Consider the following 19,236-nt stretch of genomic DNA (forward strand, 5'->3'; position numbering starts at 1 on the left):
TGGGTGCAGAGGTCAGATTCAGGGTCGGATACCCAATGTTAACCGATGGAGACTGAGGGTTCTCGAAGATGCACTGCTTACAGGTGAGAAAAGCGGTGTCAGGAGTCAATCTCCTGGAGTTAAGTTAGGTACGGGGGGCATAAGGTAGCACCAAACTCACACCCTCAGCACAGGGGCAGCCGGGCGCAGATCGAAAACACAGCATCGGGCACCAATGTTAACCAATTGGGGGGATGGGTCTTGAAGTAAGCTGCAGGTTCAGGCCAGACGAAGAAAACCCACAGCTGCCTAGGTAAGTAGAGATGCAAGAGAACGTAGGGTCACCATCGGTCCAGTTCCCCAAGGCTCAGGGGCTTCAGGTCGAAGCAGTGCCCACCACTCCTGTGGGAGGGGGGCATTGCCGTAGCCTTGTTTGGATTAGTCCCACCATCTTCAAGATGGTGGGCACTGAAAAATGTGTTACACTTCGTCACCAGCACCTGAGTGGTGGAGTTGGTGAAGGGAGTCACACCTCCTTTGCTCACTAAGATTTCCCACCAGTACTCCTGCCAAAAGTGGGGGTTTGAACTGGGGGCTGCCATCTGCTGTCAGCAGTTGAGGCTGGGGTCGCAACACAAATGCGGCAAGGCCTTTGAAGCTTCGCTCTCAAGCACTTTGCTCATCCTGGGGGAAGAGGTGTGACACCACTGCCCAAGATGGGCTTGGTTTCTGGCCTCAGAGAGCAGAGGCTCTCGACCTAGGGGTCCAGAAACATGTCTGGTGGTGGCAGGCTGCTTAAAGCCAGTCGGAGACCACACCAGGGTTGGTAGGTTTTCAGGGGGAACCTCTGAGGTTCCCACTGAGTACATGTTTTAATAAATCCAACACTGGCATCAGTGTGGGTTTATGAAGAGGAGTTGGTTGGTACCTAATGCTCCTGGGTTCAATGAAGCCATCATGGTGCTAGGGAACTAGAGTTGTAGAGTGTCCAGCCCATGTACTCTCGATTGCTTTCCTGGCACTTACAATATTAAGGATAGACTTAAAAATTGCCCATGCAGATATGCCCACACCTGAGATATAGTGCACCCTGTCTTATGGCTTGTAAAGCCTGCTAGAGGGGTGACTTACCCATACCTTAGGTACGGCTGCTTTGACATAGATCACACAGGCAGTGTGCTATGTCGACTGTCGTTTTTGTATGCATCAAGGCATGCAGGCTACAGTAGCAGTTAGCAAGGCCTTGGTGAGGGGTCTCTAGAGGACTCTCTTCAGTCCCATTGCCCTAGGTTGCAGTGGTACCATTTACTAGGGACTTACAGGGGGGGGCAGAAGTTGCAAATTATGGCACTGTTTTAGGGAACCTTGACAGAAGGGTCCCAGTACACTTCAGTCAAAGTTGCATCAAAAGCCAGTAAATGGCAGGGTGGTGTACTGCAACAGAAACCCGCTTTCCCACATAAATGGTATTCTTTCCTACTATTTTAAAACTATGTAAAGTAGCAGGGGTCTCATGAACATGAGGAGTAGAAGTGTATTGGACCTGAGATAAGCACTCTTGGACAGTTTCATGTGACTTGGTAAGTGAAAGAGACCCTTACACGGACGGAGAATTTTCTGAGCAGAATCCTTTTCAATAAAGAATTCTTATATCCAGTAGATAAGTCAGAGTACAATACATTCAGTAATAAATTAAAACCAGGAAATACTGTTTCCTGGAGGAAGATCAGTAGTTAATAGACAACCAGGAGCTAGCTGTTCATGAAAAAATCCTAAGGCGTATATATTTTTTTCTATCCCTTTGACCCATCAAAACCACACTAATTCTCCTCCGCTCCAAGCAGAAATACTCACGTTCCTCCACAGAACTCAACTGAGGTGACTGAGCCAGCAGGTCCAGAGGGGTCTGCCAGCATTTCTTCCACTGAGATGCCAACGGAGACAACACGCACTGGATCTGGGTATGTCTCATCAAACACAGCTCTCAAGCCTTGGATGGCTTTGGCAGCAGCCAGGGGGCAATCCTTGGCATACACAGTCTGTAGGTAGAAGCACAATCACATATAGGTTGAGGAATATGGACCAGAAACACAGACATACAATCTCAAGCACTCTACATTTTAACTCAAACACATTCAATTTAGAACAAACCAAATGGATTTAAATCACAAAGTTGCATTTTATAGAAACATCCATGACTGAGTTTGGCTATGGTTAACTCTTCAAAAGGAAATGCTCATAATTGGATGCTTTACCACTTTTCTCTAGACAAAGGTGGGCTGGGCTTGTCAGACATCTGAGGTAGGAATACTGTGAGAAAGTGCCATCTTTCTTGCATTGGTATGCCCCCACTTTTTTCTGAATTGCTGATGTGTTTTGACTGAGTGTGCCCTGGGCTCCTGCCAACCAGGTACCCAGGGCCTGTGTTCCTTCCCTAAAAACTGTACTGAAACCAAAGACCCAATTGGCATCTCTGACCACCTGTCAGCCCCTAGTAGATGGTACCCTAGGTACCCAGGGCATGGTGACCAGAGAAGACCCCGGAGGGCTGCAGCACTTATTGTGCCACCCTCAGGGGCCCTAGACCCTGGCACCCACACACTGCCTTTGCAGGCTGAGTGCCTAAGTACAGAACTAAAACAAGTCGACATGGCACACATCCCTGTGTGCCGTGCCCACAGAACCCACTGCCCTGGCATACTTCAGTCACCCCTCTAGCTGTGTGCCCTATGCCAGAGGTGAGGGCACAGGTGCATGAGCCCTGTGCCCCTACAGTACCCAGGGCCTTTCCTGGGCACTGTAAGTGCAGTGATGCCATTAAGAGTATATGGTGCTAGGAGATTGTCATTTCGAACTCCACAGCACCATAATGGCTACACTGAAGACTGACAAGTTTGGTACCAAACTTCTCAGCACATTAAACCCGCACTGATGCCAGTGTGGGATTTAATGTAAAACGCACCAGAGGGCATCTTAGAGATGCCCTCCAAAACCCGAACCTACAATCCACGTCTGGCTGAGTGGCTGCAGAGGCTGCCAGACAGCAGACATGTTGCTGGACCCCTGGGTGGGAAGCCCCCCGCTCTCCTGGGCCTGCAACAAAGCACATCCTGGGCGAGGTGCTAGGTCTCCTCCCCCAGGATGGACAGGGGGTAGCTTCAAAGGCATGCCGCCTCTGAGAGCTTCTCCAGACCATTTCCTGTACCCAGCAACTGGCCCCCACCAGTTCTACCCCCACACTGGCGGGAAGTCTGGCGGGAAAAACTACATCAGGAAGGGGGGGGGTGCCAACCTTTGCCAACTCCACCCCTCAGGTGGAGGAGACGAGGTGAAGCACGACCCTGGGCTCCTGCCATCTTGTAGATGGGGCGCCCTGCCCAATCCCAGCTAGGCTCCTGCCCCCCTCCCACAGGAGAGGAGCAGGATAAGGGGTGGACTCACCCAAGGACAGGGACCCATTGGTCCCTGTCCTTGCCCTACCTGTAATGCCCCTAAATTTAGTATTTTGGGGCTCCCTGAACCTTCCTTCCTGAGATCCCGATACAAAAAAGAAGAAAGAAGATCAAGAAGAAGAAGACCTGCCGTGCAGCTGCTAACAGGACAAAACAACTGACTTGGCCCCAGCCCTACCGGCCTGTTGATCCTGGAACCTGCTCCTGCCTTAACCCAGCGACCCCCGCGGGCAGCAACTTTGGGACGCCCAGAGGACTTGCCTGCCTTGACCCTCTTGAAGATTGGGACTCCCATCAGCAGAGGCTCTGCTGCAACAACCCACCTGGTGCCTACCAGGAAGCTCCGGGCCAGCCCACTCTGCACCAGCCGAGCCCGGGACAGGCCAACCCAAACCAAGATCACGAGGACGTCCCCCCGGCAACTGGGACCCGGAGTCCAGTGCCCAATGACCCTCCTCGACAAACCAGCCGACGCCTGCAGGCTCAGAACCAGGGGCCACCCCAACCAGCAGAGGGTAAGCTTTTCCGACACCCAAAGACACCCCTACACCTGGCGCCCTACAGCCCCCTGTGCCGCCCTTTGGGGTACCTACCTGTGCTCCATGTTCCCAACTTACCTCTCGAAGTGCTTGTCACCCTTGGAGAGTCTCCGTCCCCGAGCCTGCAGCCTTTGTTCCTTTTTGACCTTTCCCATTGGATAACATATACGCCCGACGGCTCAAAAGCACCCTGCACCCAGTCGTCCGAGTGCCACTGGCTGTGACCCCCTGTGTCCTATCCTACTTCCCCCCTTGCCCTGAGCAAGTGACCAGGAGCCTAGCTACCACAGCCGCGTGGCCTGCTAGCCAGCAGCCACCAACCGAAGGCCCCCCTTGCCTCATTGGATATCATTGGGCCTACCTACCTCTGCACCCGGCCGCTCCTGTGCCGCTGGGAGTGAACTAACTGTATTTACCTGACCCTGGGGGACCCCATAGTCTATGCCCAGAACCTTAACTTCATCAACCAAGTACTCACCTGGAAACCGGTAATTTACTTACCTGCCATTGGATAACATGGACTCATTTTGACTCGAAAATTTTCTAAGTGTGAAGTTTTGAAACCTGAAAATATTCACATAAAATCAGCCAAAGTCCGAATTCCGAAGTACTCACCTGTGATCAGGGGAGAAGCCAGTGTTGTACCTTTCAGCCCAGTACTGAACCGCAAAGTAATACCTAACGGGGTTACTAGTAATCTGTATTTTCTCCATAGGAATCCACTGTCTGCTTTTCTATGAAATTTCTTCCAAGTGTCTACTTTTGAAAACAGCAAATATTCTTTAAAAATCGTACCAAATACAGAAACGCAATTACCTACCTGTTTTGAGTTAAGCCCCCAGTGCTGGCCCTAGGAGACCAGTGCTGGGTTACAAAAGTAACACAATCCGACTTTACCTGCAACCTGAATTTTCTCCCATTGAATAACATTGACAAATTTCCTTTGAAAAGTTTCTAAGTGTGAACTTTTAAAACCGCTTTATATTCATGAAAATTCACTACAGTAACGAAAACGTTTTTGCTAACCTGGTTTCAGCTTAGACCCCAGGACTGAATCTCAGATCTAGTCCTGGGACTACTAAAGTAATCTATATAGTAATCAACTGTACTTACATGTGGAAAACCCATTGAGCTCAATGCTATAGTGTGTTTTACGATTGTATTGCTTACTGTCAGTACTGTATTAATTGTGTGCACAAACCTTATTGCTCCTTTGCAAAGTAATTACAAGAGAGAACTCATAACAAGAAAAGTATATTTTTATAACTGTTGGTTCTAAAAATAAAACACCTATATCTGTGGATATAAAAACAATTGGCCTGGAGTTCAGTCCTTGAGTGTGTGAAACCTTTTGCTGACAGTGTGTACAACAAATGCTTTACACTATCCTCTAGTACTGCCTTACTGCTCGACCAAGCTACCACTTTGGAGAGTAGGGTCAGTTCTGACTTTAACCTCCGTTATACCCCTGGGGTTGGTGGACTCTATACATGCTGTACTTCATTCTAGTCCAGTATATATAGAGCCACTTTCTCACAAATACTATCACCATGTTGATTGATATGGACTGTAAAGCTTGGTCAACATGTATGCTGGGAAGTAGCTGGCTATAAAATGCCATGTCCAGGGATTGAACTCAAGATTGAATAGAAATGCTTTTGATAAGGCCAAGAACATCTGTATGGTCCTGATAAACGACCATGTTTTTGAAGCCTTTAATGCTGTGGTCACTCTGGTATTAACGTTTTTGCTGAATGCATTTAAAAGGCATCCCACCCTATCAGCGGGAAACTGTGCATGGTAAGACTGCATTCCTAAAGCATTTTATCTAGCCTGTGAGAAAAGATGGATCCATTTCTGGTACTTTACACCTTTTCTCCTTTATAGCAATAACTGCATGAAACATCATCAGATTTCTCTTGACTAACATCTTCATCCATAAATGTTAATACGCTGGGATGGTTTAAAGCACTTTTGTAGTCTCCTCTCCATCTTCATCGTTAGCCACTTCCAATACAGAGATCTCTCTAGGCAGCAGGAGAAATTAAAGCTTTGCATTCATCGTGATTGCATCATTTTGTAGGGTATGTAAGACATGCCAAAGAATGCTGGGGCGTTCCACTAGTGTCAGAGGCTGCGCAGGAGGAGGGACTGAAGCTGGTTGAGGAAACATAAGAACACCTGGTAAAATTTGTCTATCATTCTTTGCTGAAATTATTGGAAATCTGGTAGCAACTGGATCCCAGGAGAATGCGGGTAGCTTTGCTCCGGTGACTGTTGCTTGTGGCCACCTTGCCTTGCCTGTGACCTTTGCTGCTCCCGTCCCCGGCCCCCGCCCCGCACCTCACGATGACCACCGCCTGCCAGACAAACTACCACCTCCAGGAGGCAGTGTGGCGCGGTCTCGCGGGAAGAGAAGCGGGCCGGGCTACAAATTGACCAGCAGGCTCCCGCGGTGTGGGACGCCCTTACCTTTGCTCTGGTGACTGTTGCTTGTGGCCACCTTGTCTTGCCTGTGACCCTCGTTGTTGCCCCCTGTATTGCTGCCCGGGTGGAAAGACCCTTGCTGCTCCCGTCCCAGGCCCCCGCCCCGCACCGCACCTCACCTCACCTCACCTCACCTCACCTCACCTCACCTCACGCGGACCACCGCCTGCCAGACAAACTAACACCTCCAGGAGGCAGTGCGGCGTGGTCTCGCGGGAAGAGAAGCTGGCCGGGCTACAAATTGACCAGTGGGCTACCGCGGCGCGGGACGTGCGCGGGCTCGCCCGAGGCGGGCCTTTCCGGGCCAGTCAGTGGCCGACCGGGGCCGGGTTGGGCCATTCCGCCTAGCTTTTACTTTTGTTGTCTATTCTTTGTTTCGAGCACTCCGTAACAGTAGGAGCATACGTATAGAGTACAAGAATGGGGAAAAGGAAACAGGTTAGCCCCAAACCAAATGGCAGGGGGAGGGCCATCGCGGATTCACAACAAACTTTGCTAAGTTATCTAACGGGGGCGATGGGTGCTCTAGATAACCAAATAAGCACAGCAGGGGAACAAATAAAGGCAAATTCTTTGGAACTCAATCTTCCGGCCCCTTTGCCGAACCCTAAACAGACACCACCAATAAAACCTTCTACAAACAGTTGCGTCCAGCACAATGTTGATAGAATCACTTTAAGTGACTCAGATTCTATCCAACAACCACCCCAGAAAAAACAGAAAAACCCGGCCCTCCCGGATAGTACGCTCCAGGTAAACCCTCTAATCCACACTAGCGTATACCCTCTTTCAGGCAGCGAGGGAGAAGTAGTAACCCCAAGAAAGAAATATACCAAACTAGGAAAGAGGAAAGGAGGTATAGGAAAAAACATCTACACAAGTCCAGGGGGCAAATAATAAGGGCCGTGTAAGTGCCAACACTGACATTAAGTCCCTTATCACAGTGGTAGAAAGGCTGGACATGTATCTTAGGATAAGGCTTGACCAAATGGAAAATAGACTGACCCAAATGGAACATACATTATCCTCGCATCCAGGGCCGCTTAATAAAAACACTCACTCCCCCCAAAACAATCCAACTCCAACTCAAGAAGGAATAAAGAATACACACCTAACAAAACAGCAGAGCTCCAATATAAGACCAAAAACTCAGCTACCCAAAGCTCCCCCAACGACAGATGGTGGAAAGGCCAACAACCCTGCTGAGGTCATTACAAATACTATTCCACCAGGAAACTTTGCCTTACCCTCTCGCTCACATCCGTCCCCCTTTTTGCACTCAGACAATGACAAAATAAGGGCCGGACAAAAACCCTGGATCTTCCACCGGCAACGACACCTTATGTAATGGTGCTGGCAAAACGACCAAACGAACTACGCGGGAGCACTTAAGTTGTGACAAAGGCTATGTGTAGGTGTAGGGGTGTCAGTGAAGTGTAGGGACCTTACTAGTGAGTACCTCACATTCCCCTTCTTAATGTTCCCAGCTAGAGAAGTTAATAAAATATATTTTTCTACTAAGCCAGGGAATTTTAATTTTTTTTTATTTTCTGCACTCACTAGTAAGGTCCCTACACTTCACTGACACCCCTACACCTACACATAGCCTTTGTCACAACTTAAGTGCTCCCGCGTAGTTCGTTTGGTCGTAGCACGCCCCGCCCCGTTATAGGGACGGGAAGACCCCTATGATGAAGCATGACACTAAAGGATTTTTTTAGTGTGTGAGGGGTATTTTAAAAAGCACATAGTGCTCTTGTCTTTCCAAACCTAAGAGAGAGCCTAGTATCTCACTGAATCCTTTACAGAATAAAAACACTTAAAAATGTTAACACCTCTTCACATTGATAGAATCTCATTGTTTATATGATACGGCTTGGAGGGTGATTCTATCAGTACCTCTATGCTTCCTCTTTTGTTTTGAGATATTTAACATCACCACTTCTAACAACAAGAATCAATCATGCCCACCAGTTTCTCCTTTGCCTTCACCTTATCCCTAGGAAAACACACAACCCTAGTAACTTGGGAGGCATTTGGCGAACACAAAGTACCTCCCCATCATACAGAACTGTTACCAATCAATATTACTTTAATATGTATTGGCACCCAATAAAACCAATAGGAAAGCCTCTGCAGCTGCCAACACCTGGATCAAATGTTTCACATCTTGTCTCAGCTCGCATGTACGGATGCGGCTCTCTCGTCACTACTTTAGCCCAGCTAGCATACCACTAAATCCATCATGGGATGGATTGGTCACCTTGGTGCTGGCATACCTTCGCCTCTTTGATGATCTCATTAACAATCTCCTCAGTCTTCTTGATCTCAGCAGTGGTCATGGCCCCCTTGGCAGTGAAGTCAAAACGCAGCCGGTCTGGGGCTACCAAGGACCCTCTCTGATCAGCCTCCCCAAGCACAGCACGCAGTGCGAAGTTCAAGATGTGTGTTGATGTGTGGTTGCTCATAATAGGGCGGCGCCGGGGCTGCAAGAGAAAGCAATATTGAGTACGATCTGCAACTCGCAGAACACTGTGAAGAAAATAACAAGTTAACGCATTAACATTTTTGAGTGTGCTTCCTCTCAGACGAGTGGATTCATGGCGACACATGTATTGATTTGCTGGTAAATATTTAATCAAAACCATGTACAAAATCAGCAGAAGAATACATTGGAATCAAGGTTACAGCAAAAATGTGTTGAGTTTTGATCTGTTTCTCTAGAGCTTTTGTTTTACTTTCTGGACACTGCAATGGTTTGATACATCTAGCATTGCTTTGAGATTTCCAGTTTATCTGCATGGTAGAGTCGAACACTTCAGTGTCTCAGGTGTATTATTTTGAGTGATACTTTATTGCAAAATTAGTTTGACTTATGTAGGAGATTTTCATTCACTTAGGGTAGGAACCCCCTACCCTTTAGAACTTCCTTCCGAAGCACAAATAACTGGGGTGACCACTCATGGTATCAACACTCCTCTATGATGTTCCCCACCAGCATATTCTACTATTACAAAGATTGGCATAGTCCCATTTACCACAGCCCCCCTGGACACTGTCTTGATTTTTCTTTTGGGGTGGGGAGCAAGATTTACCTTGTCATACTTAAAGTTGGGAAGAACCTATTTTTAAATATCTAAAATATGAAAATAACAAATGCCAACATATATTGATGGTGTGGTGGCCACTTTTCACATGAGACACCTTCCAATTGTTAATGTACGTTTTGCTTGTGGATAGCATATTTGTATGCATTTTACAATCCATCTTGCAATTCTAGCTTTAGAGATGGGGTTGCCTTTATGTGGTGGCGAGAAAACTACAAACAATTGTTTTGTTTTTTAAAAGGATTTGGTCCTGCCAATGTAAAGGAGAAGGGCTCTTTTCACGTCTAGGGTGTGTAGAGCTCTTTCTGCTACAGAGTCAGGGTTTTCAAAAAACATCCGCAACTCTACTGATTGATTTAGATGAAATGGAGTGATGACTTTAGGAGGGAATTTTGGATTTGTTCTTAGGACCACTTTGTTACGGTGTAATTGTAAAAATGGTTCTTCTATAGTGAAAGCTTGAATCTCACTCACCCTCCTGAGAGAGGTAATAGCAATAAGATAAGCTGTTTTCCATGTGAGGAATTGCAGTTCACATTTGTGTAAAGTTTCAAAAGGGGGTCCCATAAGCCTGGTAAGAACAATGTTTAGGTTCCACACTGGAGAGGGTGGTAACCTAGGAGGAATGATTCTTAATCCTTCCATACATGCTTTAATTGCAGGTACTCTAAATAATGACAGATGTCTATTTTGTACGTACGCAGCAATGGCTGCAAGATGTAGCCGTATAGATGACTATGCTAGATTACATCTTTGTAAGTGTAGAAGGTAGCATATGATATTCTGGATGGAAGCATCCAGGGGATCAATTTGATTATTGGTGCAGTAAATGGCAAATCTTTTCCATTTTGCAGCATAGCAAGCTCTAGTAGTAGGTCTTCTGGCTTCCTTAATGATATTCATACAGTCTGGTGGTAGGTTAAGGTAACCAAACGCGAAGACTTCAGGGCCAGATCGCTAGATTCAGCTGACTTGGACTTGGATGTCTGATGTCTCCACGGTTCTGCGTTAGCATGGATGGTGTCAGACACAGTCTTTGGTGCAGAACTAGAGAGAGTTCTAGCAGCGTTGTGAACCACAGTTGCCGTGCCTATGTGGGAGCTACCAAGATCATTTTGAGAGACTGTTGTCTTAGCTTGCGCACTACTAGTGGTATTACTGGGAGTGGCGGAACAGCGTACGCAAATCTGCCTGACCAGTTCGTCCATATCGCATTGCCCTTGGACAGCGGGTGTGGAAACCTGGTGGCGAAGTTTGGGCATTTTGCGTTTGTGTGTGGCGAATAGATCTATATCTGGGTGACCCCACTTGTGAAAAAATGGTAGAAGAACTTGCGGATGTAGATCCCATTCGTGAATCTGTTGTGTCTGATGATTTAACAGATCTGCAATCTGATTGTGAACACCTGGAAGGTGTTCTACTAGCAGATATATGTTTTTTGGAATGGGCTATCTCCAAATGTTCTGTGCAAGCTGGGACAGTTGCAGATAATGTGTGCCTCCTTGTTTTTGAATGTAGTACATGGCTGTCATGTTGTCCGTACGGATTAAGACAGCTTTGTTCTGTACATGTGCTAGGAAAATTGCTAGTAGCTCTAGGTGATTGATGTGGAGCACTTTTTGTTGAGTGGTCCATCTTCCTTGAGTTGTATGGTGTAGGAGATGGGCTCCCCATCCTGTCAGGGATGCGTCTGATGTCAGTGCTATTTGTGGAACAGGCTCGAGGAGCTGCCGCCCTCTGGACAAGTTTTTGGTGTTCCACCACTGCAGAGAGCGATGTCTGCGGCTGTCTACCAACACCAGGACAGTTAGTTGTCCTTGAGCTTGGTTCCACTAATGTGCTAGACATTCCTGCAACAGGTGCATTTGCAGTCTTGCATATGGTACAATAAAAAATGCAAGATCCCATCATGCCTATTAGTTGCACGAACACTCTGGCTGGGAGACAATGTTGGTTTTGAAACCTTGTAACTAAGGCTTAAATGCTCTGTATCCTGACTGGACTGGGATAAGCTAGAGCTGTAGATGTGTTTATTGTAGCCCCTAGGTATTGATGTACATGAGAGGGCTGAAGATGCGACTTGGTGTAGTTGATTGTGAACCCCAGGTTGTGCAATGTTTGAATCGTTTGAGATGTGTGTTGGACACACTGATTGAATGACTTGGCTTTTATGAGCCAATCGTCTAGGTATGGAAAGACATGGATGTGTTGCTTTCGAAGATGTGCTGCTACTACTGCTAAGCACTTTGTAAACACTCTTGGTGCAGTTGTGACCCCGAATGGAAGGACTTTGAACTGATAGAGTTGTCCTTCTAGTACAAACCTTAGATACTTCCTGTGAGAAGGATGTATGGGAATGTGGAAGTAGGCGTCCTTGAGATCTAGTGTAGTAAGGAAATCACCTTGTTGCAACAATGGGAGCACTTGTTGTAAAGTGATCATATGAAAATGATCTGAGTGTATATACAGATTGAGGGGCCTGAGGTCGAGAATCGGTCTCAGTGTCCCGTCCTTCTTGGGTATTAGGAAATACCGCGAGTAAACCGCTGTTCCTTGATGTTGTAATGGAACTATTTCTATAGCGTCCTTTTGAAGCAATGATAGAACCTCTTGTTTGAGTAGCGCAAGATGTTCTGTAGACATTGGACGCTGTCTGGGTGGTATATGTGGAGGGGTAGCTGTGAGTTCTAGGCAGTAGCCATACTGGATAATGTGTCTTACCCACTTGTCTGTTGTGATGGAATTCCAGACAGGTAGGAACTGTGTTAGTCTCCCCCCTCCAGGAGTGGAATGCTGTCGGGGGAGCAGAAGGAAGTCACTGGTTTGTGGTGGGAGAGGTTTGATTGTTGTTATTACCTCGACCTCTCCCCTTGTTATTGCCTCTGTAGCCTCCTCTAAAATATCCCTTATTGGAGGATGTTTGTGCATTGTTTTTAAAGGAAGCTGAATTGTCAACACCAGCTTGTTTGGAGCCTCCTCTATAGAAGGAGCGACGAAAGGAGCCTCTTGTTTGTGTGGACTGCAAAGTGCCCTTTTTCATCTTTTCAAGAGCTGTGTCTACAGCTGGGCCAAAAAGCTTTTGTTGGTTAACTATCTGATTCAATATGGTAGTTTGCACCTCTTGCTTAAAGCCTGAGATGCGTAGCCATGCATGGCCTCTAAGGAGGACACTAGTGTTTATTGCTCTGGAGGCAATATCTGCTGCATCAAGTGCGCAATTGATGGAAGCATTAGAATGAATATGCTACTTACCAGTATGCATCTGTTCTTGGCATGTAGGGCTGCTAACATTCATATCTATTGCATAGATCGCCGCCTAGTGTTGGGTCCGGATGATTGCACATTGTTGTCCTGGAAGAGTCTTCGAAGTATCACGAGATAGGTGGCTCCTCCCCTGGACTACAGTGCGCATGGGCATCGACTCCATCCCCAGATTGTTTTTAGCCATTGTGGCAGAGATGGAGTGAAATAGTGTAAAGGATGTCCATGCTAATGATGAATGCAAGAGAGTATCTGCAGCCGCTACGGGCACCGGGGAGGAGGGCGGGCGATATGAATGTTAGCAGCCCTACATGCCAAGAACAGATGCATACTGGTAAGTAGCATATTCAGTTCGAGGCATGTGGGCTGCTAAATTCATATCTATTGCATAGAATACATAGCAGTCCCTCCATTAACGGCGGTTGCCCGTGCCAGCTGCAGAAGTCTGAAAAAGTGTCTTGAGAACAGCCTGTCCTACAGCTGCTTGCTGTTTGGAATGCACATCAACACAGTAATGTTTGGTAAATGTGTGTGGTGTAGCCCATGTGGCTGCTCTACAAATGTCTTCTAAAGGAATGTTTCCCAGGAAAGCCATGGAGGCCCCCAACTTACGTGTGGAGTGCGCCCTTGGGGGTATTGTTAAAGTACGCTTAGCCTTTTGATAACAGATTTGAATGCACTTAACAATCCATCTGGCTATTCCTGCTTTGGAAATGGGGTTGCCTTTGTGCTGCGCTTGCAGCTCACTAACACGTCTGAGCGATGTAATAGCAATGAGAAAAGCCACTTTCCATGTTAGAAATTGAATTTCGCAGGAGTGCAGTGGCTCGAAAGGTGGACCCATCAACCTAGTGAGGACCACATTGAGGTTCCACACTGGAGCTGGTGGTGTTCTTGGAGGAATGACTCGCTTCAGTCCCTCCAGGAAGGCTTTAATGGCAGGCACCCTGAAAACAGAGAGATGCTGCCTATTCTGGAGATAAGCCGCTATGGCGGATAAGTGTATCCGAATGGAAGCGTACGCTAGATTGCAATTGTAAAGATGTAACAAATAGCAGATGATGTTAGGAATGGATGCGTCTAGCGGGTTGATATTGTGGTCTGTACAGTAAACGACAAACCGCTTCCACTTTGCTGCATAGCAAGCTCTGGTAGTGGGCTTTCTTGCCTCCCGGATGATGTCCATGCATTCTGGAGGCAGGTTGAGGTAGCCAAATTCTAAGACCTCAGGAGCCAGATCGCCAGATTGAGCTGTTGCGGATCTGGATGCTGAATGTCTCCATGGTTCTGCGTCAGGAGCCTGGATTTGAGATGCAGCCTTTGATGCGGTACCACGGAAAGTTCTAGAAACTTGGTGTACCATGGTTGGCGTGCCCATGTTGGAGCAACCATGATGAGAGTCATCGAGTGTTGCTTTAGCTTTCTTGCCACCAGCGGAATGAGAGGCGCTGGGGGAAAAGCGTACGCAAATTTGCCTGACCAGTTCATCCATATCGCATTCCCTTGCGATTCCGGGTGAGGGAACCTGGCGGCAAAGCTATGGCATTTTGCGTTTTACCTTGTGGCAAACAGGTCTATCTCTGGATGACCCCACTGCTGGAAGTACGGGTGGAGTACTGATGGATGTATCTCCCACTCGTGCACTTGATGGCTGTATCTGCTGAGCAGATCCGCCATCTGATTGTCCTTGCCCGGGAGGTGTTCTGCCATGAGGAAAATGTTCCTCTGAATGGCACACTTCCACATGCTCTGAGCCAGATGAGACAGCTGTGGCGAGTGAGTGCCTCCCTGTTTTTGGATGTAGTACATGGCTGTCATGTTGTCCGTCCGGATCAACACGACTTTGTTGCACAGATGTACTTTGAAGGACTTTAGCGCCATGAAGATTGCCATCAATTCTAGGTAGTTGATGTGCAACTTCTGTTGCTGGGTGGACCACAGTCCCTGCACAGTGTAGTGGAGCACATGGGCTCCCCACCCTTGGAGAGATGCGTCCGTCGTTAGGATAATCTGTGGCACTGGCTCTTGGAACGGTCGTCCCTTGCAAAGGTTGTGTGGATTCCACCAATGCAGAGAGTTGTATGCCCGACCGGTCACCAACACTAGGTCTGTCAGTTGTCCCCGAGCCTGTGTCCACTGATTTGCCAAGCATTCTTGGAGCGGACGCATGTGCAACCTCGCGTGCGGGACTATGAAGATGCAGGAGGCCATCATGCCTATCAACTGCATGAACACTCTCGCTGGTAGGGAGTGTTGCGGTCTGAACCTCTGGATCAGCGATTGAATTGTGTCGATCCTGACTGGGTTTGGCTGAGCCACAGCAGTCAGGGTGTTTATTGTCGCGCCCAGATACTGCCGCACATGGGCTGGCTGAAGGTGCGACTTTGGGTAGTTTAGCAAGAACCCCAGACTGTGAAGGAGGTGAATAGTGTGGGACATGTCTGTGGCGCACTGTTGTTCCGACTTTGCTTGAACAAGCCAGTCGTCTAGGTACGGGTAGACATGTATGTTCTGCCGTCTGAGGTGAGCCGCCACTGTCGCCAGACACTTTGTAAACACTCTGGGGGCAGTAGTCACCCCGAAGGGTAGGACTTTGAACTGGTAGTGCCTGTTTTGAATGGTGAACCTGAGGTATTTTCTGTGGGATGGGTGGAGTGGGATGTGGAAATAAGCATCCTTGAGGTCCAAGGTTGCTAGGAAGTCCCCTTGGTTTAGCAGTGGAAGAATTTGCTGCAGTGTCAGCATGTGAAAGTGTTCCGACAGTATATACATGTTGAGAGGGCGTAGATCCAGAATGGGTCTGAGGGATCCGTCCTTTTTTGGGATGAGGAAGTACAGGGAATAGACTCCTGTTCCTTCCTCTTCCACCGGTACGAGCTCGATTGCGCCTTTTTGCAGCATCACCACAACTTCCTGCTGCAATAAGTGCAAGTGCTCTGCCGACATAGGACGGTGTCTTGGGGGAATGTTGGGAGGAGTGGATGTTAACTCCAAACAATAACCGTACTGGATAAGTTTTCTCACCCACCTGTCCGTGGTGATGGACGTCCAGACTGGCAGGAACTGCTGGAGTCTCCCCCCGACAGGTTTTGGATGGTCGGGGGGCAGTGACAGAGAGTCACTGTTTGTTGGCGGCAGAGGAATGGGAGTTGTTGTTCCCTCTGCCCCTGCCTTTGGCACTGTTACCTCTGTAACCCCCTCTACCCTGCTTGGGGTACGAGGATTGTGCACCACTTTTTGCGAATTGTGTTTGTTGACCCAACTGTCCTCTGGTAACACCACGTGCTCCTGAGCGACGAAAAGTGCTTCCCCTGAATTGTTGAGACTGAAGCGCCCCCATGGACTTAGCAGTCTCATTGTCCTTTTTAATCTTTTCCAGGGTGGTGTCAACATCTGGGCCAAACAGTCTGTCTGGATTGACGGGCTGGTTGAGTATTGTAGTTTGGATATCGGGTTTAAATCCAGATATGCGAAGCCAAGCTTGTCGCCTTAACATGACGCTAGTGTTAATCCCCCTAGCCGCTGTATCAGCCACATCAAGTGCACACTTTATTGCTGCGTTTGAGATGAGCTTTCCCTCTTGTATGAGCATTTCGGCCCCTTCCTTAAACTGATCAGGTAGGTGTTGAAGGATCTGTTCTAGGGTGTCGTAATGCGCCCTATCGTATCATGCCAATAGTGCCTGTGTGTTTGCTATACGCCAGATATTGGCAGCTTGCGCAGCCACCCTTTTATCGGATGCCTCAAGCACTTTCGACTCCTTGTCTGGGGGAGGAGCTTCACCCGTTGTTTGGGAGTTCACCCTCTTGCGGGCATTGGCGACCACCAACGAATCCAGAGGTAACTGTCCCCGAATATATGCAGGGTCTGCAGGTGCTGGCCTGTATTTCTTTTCGATACGTGGGTTCACCACTCTCGCCCTGGTAGGTTCCTTAAAGATTTCTGGTGCATGTTTAAGGACACCTTTGAGCATAGGAAGTATTTTAACTGTTCTGTCTGAGACAGAGAAAGTGTCAAACAAAAAATCCTCCTCTACCGGGTCAGCATGCATGTCCACATCATGATTTGCCGCTGCCCGCTCTATCAAAGCATTAAACGCTGCTGAATCCTCTGTTGGTGATGTACGTGCCCCAAACCCCTGTGGATCTTGTACCACCTGATGTCCACCTTGATCCCCAGTATCGCCATATGAGTCCAGTTGAACATCAGGGTCATTGTCAACTGGGAAATTGTACTGGTCATCTTGGTCATCATCCTCTCCACCTGATTGGTCGGGGGAAGGTGATGGACTCCTTGGTGGTGGCAAAACAGGTTCAACAAGGGCAGGAATGTCCTGTGCCGGCCTTTTCTTTTTCAGTGGAATGACATAGGATTCCAGTGGTTGGGAAGTGATTTTCCTTTTGTAGAGGGTCAATTTCCCCGTTTGGGCATCGATGTAATGTTCTGATTGGTCTTCAGAGGCGTGATGTCGATCCAAGCTTTTGTGCGTGGAAGTGTCCGACGTGTCAGCGATTTTCGGCACCGATCTGGGTGCAAATGCCTTCGGTGCCACCTTAGGTGGCAGAGAGTAGAGAAGCTTGGCCGAGGTCTTCGGAGGTGTGTCCACCGATTTCGGAGCAGACGGCGTGGGAGCCGTTGCCGACAAAGTCTTGTCCCGAATACGTTTGAGGGAGTCGGTGACCTGCTTAGTGAAGGAAGCAGAGGGTTCAGAAACTGACGGCCGATGTTCGGTAGCGTCGGAGTCTCTCGGTGTCGACGAGTTTTCCGTCGACGAATCTTCGTTACTAACGGCTCGCGGCTCAGTTGCAGCCTTTGGCGCCGACGCCGTTGCTGCCGATCCGGCACCTTTGTGCTGATGCGTAGTGCCCCCTGTCTTCGGGTCATGGCTTTTAGTTGATTTTGACTCGACTGTGCGCTTACTGGTAGGCGCCGTAGTGGCGGCCGAAGGCGTGTCAGCAGTCTTCGAGGTCCGCGCCGGAGCAACTGTGCTTGCCACTTGATGGACGTCCTTCTTAGAGGAGGATTCCTTGGGCACCTTTTGCGGCGCTGTCGACTAGACAGCCTTCTTCGACTTCTGTGGGCCGGAGGTCGACGGAGTCGATGAAGGAGCAGGCTTCGCTATTTTGTGTTGGACGTCGGCCATTTTAGGTTTTGTCGAATCCGATGGTTTCGGTTTCGATTTTGATGGGACGTCGGCCATCTTTGGTGCCGTCGAATCCGAAGGTTTCGGTTTCGATACGTGTAATGGCGGCTCCGCGTGAGTGTCCGTGGCCGGGCCAGAAGGCGGGGCTGGGGATAGCGGTGCTGGGTCGTGGGTAAGGCCGAACGGCGATCCCGTGACCTGAGCCTGAGTCATGTAGCTTTCGGGGCATAGCTCTTCCTCTGAGCTATCTTCCGCGGCCCCATAAACTTCTTCGTCGTCCCCTACCTCCTCGACGTATTCAAGGTCCAGGGCCTGTCCTACGACTTGGTCTTCGGGCTCAGCCTCGACCTCCGTCGACTGTGGAGAAATCTAAAGATGATGGCTACCGCCTTCTTCTGCGGGGTCGTCGAATATGTCGTCGGGTGCCGGGGCCGCTCGCTGGGCCTCGAGGTGCGCCGCGCGCCGATGCTTGAGCGTCTTCTTTGACCTGAATTTTGAACAGGCCATGCAGTTTTCCTCGTTGTGGTCCGGCGAGAGGCACTTATTACAGACCGGATGCACGTCGATATGTGGATACTTGGATCCACAGACGGGGCAGAACTTGAACGGGCTCCGCTCCATGTTAAGTTCGTCGGGGTCTTGCTGCGACGAGAGGGCCTCGATGTCCGAAGAGTTACTCGACTCCGCAGAATTCCGGCTCAGAGAGTCGGAGGATGCTCGAGACCGTACGCAAACAATACCGACGCAGGTAACGAAGGCCTTTTGGCCTTAAGAACAACGTTCTTCGGTTCCGACACGGAGACGTCGAAACCACATCCGAACCCAATGGCGGAAAAAAACAATCTGGGGATGGAGTCGATGCCCATGCGCACTGTATTCCAGGGGAGGAGCCACCTATCTCGTGATACTTCGAAGACTCTTCCAGGACAACAATGTGCAATCATCCGGACCCAACACTAGGCGGCGATCTATGCAATAGATATGAATTTAGCAGCCCACATGCCTCGAACATTAGCTTACCCTCTTGGATAAGGTCATTAGCTTGTGCTTTATATTGGTCAGGTAGATGCTGTAAGAGTGTTTCTAGCTGATCATAATGAGCCCTGTCGTATCTTGCGAGGAGGGCTTGTGTATTAGCTATGCGCCATGTGTTACTTGCTTGGGCAGCTATTCTCTTGCCTGAAGCGTCTATCATCTTTGACTCCTTATCCGGAGGTGGCGCTTCTCCTGATGTTTGGAAGACTGCTCTTTTTCTAGCGTTGTAAACG

The 19,236-nt window shown here is 48.7% G+C and overlaps 1 protein-coding gene across 1 annotated transcript in view; it reads right to left on the reverse strand.

The window, feature by feature from the left end:
- The window catches only part of AARS1 (alanyl-tRNA synthetase 1), a 373,026-nt gene that overhangs the window by 141,621 nt on the left and 212,169 nt on the right, over positions 1-19,236 (reverse strand). Inside the window, exons 14-15 of the mRNA XM_078670073.1 lie at positions 8,737-8,943; positions 1,834-2,018 (exon numbers count right to left, since the gene is read on the reverse strand). Of these exons, the coding sequence (XP_078526199.1) occupies positions 1,834-2,018; positions 8,737-8,943 (392 nt within the window). The remainder of the gene's footprint in view (positions 1-1,833; positions 2,019-8,736; positions 8,944-19,236) is intronic.

Source organism: Lissotriton helveticus, chromosome 12 (assembly GCF_964261635.1).
Source record: "Lissotriton helveticus chromosome 12, aLisHel1.1, whole genome shotgun sequence".
NCBI classification, from domain to species: Eukaryota; Metazoa; Chordata; class Amphibia; order Caudata; family Salamandridae; genus Lissotriton; species Lissotriton helveticus.